General features: G+C 46.1%; 2 protein-coding genes across 2 annotated transcripts in view; one reads left to right on the top strand and one right to left on the bottom strand.

Moving 5' to 3' along the window:
* The window catches only part of MEIOB (meiosis specific with OB domains), a 12,790-nt gene extending 12,304 nt beyond the window's left edge, over positions 1-486 (top strand). Inside the window, exons 13-14 of the mRNA XM_010014264.1 lie at positions 193-301; positions 437-486. Coding sequence (XP_010012566.1) covers positions 193-301; positions 437-486 — 159 coding nt within the window. The remainder of the gene's footprint in view (positions 1-192; positions 302-436) is intronic.
* Positions 487-3,341: 2,855 nt separating this feature from the next.
* Positions 3,342-3,857, bottom strand: FAHD1 (fumarylacetoacetate hydrolase domain containing 1; the record flags this gene model as incomplete). Its single annotated transcript, XM_010014265.1, has 1 exon — positions 3,342-3,857. A coding segment is annotated over one exon (516 nt), but the record flags the coding sequence as incomplete, so codon positions are not given.
* Between the last annotated feature and the right edge of the window lie 3 nt (positions 3,858-3,860).

Here is a 3,860-nt window from a genome sequence, read left to right on the forward strand (position 1 = left end):
GCCCAGGGCAGGTGTGTGGAACTAGATGATCTTAAGGTCCTTTCCAACCCAAACCATTCTATGACTCTGTGATTCCATTATAAAATTTGTATAACTTAATCTGTCAATGAATCGTGCTGTGTGCTATTTGAAAAGAATGTATTTCAGGTGCTATACAGCAGTAAAAGCAAAGATCCTTTATTATTTTTCCAGGTTACTCTGTCACCCAGCTGGAGAACTGGAATGAAAGTAAATGTTCTTTCATGCAAACTGGCAGACCCTATAGAGGCTAGTCAGAGCTTGCTGGGGAAAGAGACTGGAAGTAAGAGATTATGCTATTAATAACAGGCAGGAAAAGACTTCCATCACTGTATTATTAAAGGTAGAATGCTTTCTAAGTAGAAGGAACACGCACTCTTAATACCTGTAAGTGGGCTTCTGTGTTCATCCTTTTCAGGTGATTGTACTTTAAAAAGTGTCCTGGGGCCTCAGCTAAAGCAAAGTTAGTTCCACTGAATTCAACCCCTTGCAAGGGGAGTGGAAGCTTCCTTCACTGTTAGAATATCTTTGAAAAATCAAAAATAACAAGTAGTATTAGACAGATGCATTGGACTTTGTGTTTTTAACTGCCTTGCTACTTACATGCTACTTCTGTGTCAGTTCAACAAATAAAGATCCACTTTCAAATACTGCCTGGGATTGTGGTGCATGTCGGTGAGTCCAAACTGGCAACTGCACAGGCTTGGAGCTGGCCCTGATGTTTCAAGGCTGCTTTTCTTTAGGACAGACTGAGTCTGATTAGAACAGAGTAATCAGTTACCAGGGGCCTCCAACAACGGATCAAGCTCAGACTATAAGCAGCAGAGAAGAAAGGGCTCTTCTTCACCAAGATAGCTGTTCCTAGCTGAACACGAAGAACCAGGTATGCATATTTTGCCTTTCTTCATGTATTTTTTCCTATTTGTAATCTTATTTCTGCCTTTAGCTTCCCCTGCAGCTGGTGTATTTGCTGCATTCACCAATCTTCACCACCTGCGCATTTCAGGAGTTGGCCTATTTCAAACAGTGGACGATACCTTGGCCCTTCTCTTGCAAAGCATGTTAGGCTGGAATACCTGGAGGAGCTCAGACCACCCCTGGTTCACTACTACCCATTAAAGCAATATGGTACAGAGAAAACTACTCCAGCAACAGTGAATTTGACAAGCAACCCATCAAGATTGCTCCCCCCACTTGTGTGAGTGGGAACAAGGGATGAAATGCACAGAACAGCGGTGCCAGCGTTGGGTCACTGCGTCTCTCCTGTTATAGCAATAAACAGCTTCAACATTTTCCAGACATAACAGCTGATATTCTGAAAGGAATGTTTCCAATCACTCTAATCCCAACTCAGCTCCTCTGCCCGTACACAGTGCCAAGGACCAAACTGGAAATGATGTTGCTGTTGCCACAGACAGTGACGTTTGACAGGTGAAGAAGCAGAAATGGTAAAGAAAGTGAATTTAATCCTTCCCCTTTCAGAATTACTCACCCTCACCTCCCAGCTCAGCCCAGCTCTTTTGGCCTGACTTTGCTTGGCCCAGCTCATTGAGTTGCAATGAACTAAGAGCACTGCTGACAGAGGCAGGTTTAAATCATGGGGTGTTTTGAGTCCTGTGAGCCAGGGGCTGGGGCTGTTCAGATGTAACCACTCCATGTTTCAGTTGGCCTCAGTTCCTCAGGCTTCCTTTGGACAAAACCTGAATCCTGTCAGCAGCACTCAGGCCTCATTGCACCAACAACTTCTGGAGTGCTTTAAGCCATCGGTGTGACTCAAACCACAGCGAACTGAAAGCACAGGTGCCTGGCACAGTGGACGCAGGCAGCCAGAAGCAAGTTGACAGCAAAATGTCTATTTTACTTCCCCAAAATATTCTGCTTTCTTTCCCCAGGTGATTCACAGCATCCTGGACCACACTGCTTGTCTTTGGGCTAATTTTCCCTGTAAGACTCTCCAAATGCGCTTCTAAAACCAAAACTTTCCTAGTGGTTATTAAGATTTCCTGGGCACAGTGGACGCAGGCAGCCAGAAGCAAGTTGACAGCAAAATGTCTATTTTACTTCCCCAAAATATTCTGCTTTCTTTCCCCAGGTGATTCACAGCATCCTGGACCACACTGCTTGTCTTTGGGCTAATTTTCCCTGTAAGACTCTCCAAATGCGCTTCTAAAACCAAAACTTTCCTAGTGGTTATTAAGATTTCCTGCCAAGACGTGGAAGCGTTTAACTTTGGTGTTTGGTACCTAAAATAACCCATCTGGTTTTGTTTGCAATTAGTCAGTTCTGTGCAGCCCTTCAAAATGGTAAGTTTTGAAGTTTGGGGGGGGAGGGATTTAATTATATTTTACAACAGAACTCTGCCACTCCTTTGAGTTGAAAGAGAACTCGCTGTCATGCAGCGGTGCGGAGCGTTCCATCAGCTGCAGTTTGGAAACAGGGGAAGTTACTCAGCGTGGCTTTTTAACAGCTGGCCTTGGTTAGAAACTCCAACTGCTGCCTTGTGTAAGGAACAGCAAGTGCTGCAGTTAGATTTCTATTAAAAATACATTTAAACCAGCTAAAGTAAAGACAAGTTCACTGGTGACCTTTACCAATGAGCTGCTTTAGTCTTCGTCTTTTCCATTACTTTACTTTTAGGAGCATATTTAAAGCTCAGTTTTGGGGGTAAAAAGGATAGATCTGGCAAGCATCTGGTACACTTCCTGCTGCATTACACCCCTTGGAGTGGGAGGGAAAGTGATCCTCCTTTAATTTGTATGTTTGAAAAATGCACGGAGGAATCGTGAAACTGAACTAAAAAGCAAACATCTTTTTATTGTAGAATGCCCAAGGAGAGAAATTCATTCCAAAGCTCTAATTCTTCATTCATGTTACAGGTACATCTTTGATTTTACACAGCACATGTGAGCTTTAACTGCTCCATCATGGTTTTAATGGTTTAATTTCTATTTTAAGGCAATACCTGGCTCAAAGCAGTAGCAGAACAGAAGAACACACAGTGATGGCTGACCCAGCTCCCCCCCCCAGCCCGCTGTCTCCATCAACAGTCCCAAGGTACAGTTGACACATGAACCATCCGCCCCAAGCTGAGTTGGGTTCCACACACACAGCCTCAGAGGAGGCCAAAGCCTCATGGAAATGGGGTTGGTCCAGTCAACTGCCTTTTGAGCTCATGGGTTGTGTGTCTTTGACATGTGAAAGTCCATCAGATGCTTGGCCCACACTGGTGTTTAATGCACAGGACAGGTTGTGCATCTCCTCGTTCTCTAGATATTCCCAAAGAGCCTCTTCCTATGCAGACAGGGTCTCAGCCATGGTCCCACTTAGGATCTCCGTGTCTGCTGTGCCACCTTAAACCGCATGGATAGGACATCTTTTATCCCAGCCTCTATCTCATCGTTGGCCTGCACAGACCCAACTCCTTTGGGAGACCCCGTGAGAATCAAGTCCCCTTCTTCCAAGGTGACTATTTCACTGATGTAGCTGATCAGATAAGGGATGGAGAAGATCATGGAGGAGGTGTCCCCTTCCTGCCTCAGCTGCCCATTCACCTTGAGCCAGATCTTCAGCTTGTGAGGGTCTGGGATCTTCTCCTTGGGCACAAAGTCGCTCACTGGGCACGATGAACTGAAGCCCTTGGCCAAGGTCCAGGGCAGACCCTTCTTCTTGCACTCCTGCTGCGTGTCCCTGGCTGTCATGTCCAAGCAGAGGCCATAACCCGCCACGTGCTCCATGGCAGCCTCCTGGGGCACGGCCTGGGCTCTCTTCCCGATCACCACCCCCAGCTCCACTTCGTGGTGCAGGTTGCTGCAGTAGTACGGCCGCAGGATGGGCGACCCTTC

This window comes from Nestor notabilis, unplaced genomic scaffold, assembly GCF_000696875.1.
Source record: "Nestor notabilis isolate BGI_N333 unplaced genomic scaffold, ASM69687v1 scaffold6575, whole genome shotgun sequence".
In the NCBI taxonomy this organism is placed as follows: Eukaryota; Metazoa; Chordata; class Aves; order Psittaciformes; family Psittacidae; genus Nestor; species Nestor notabilis.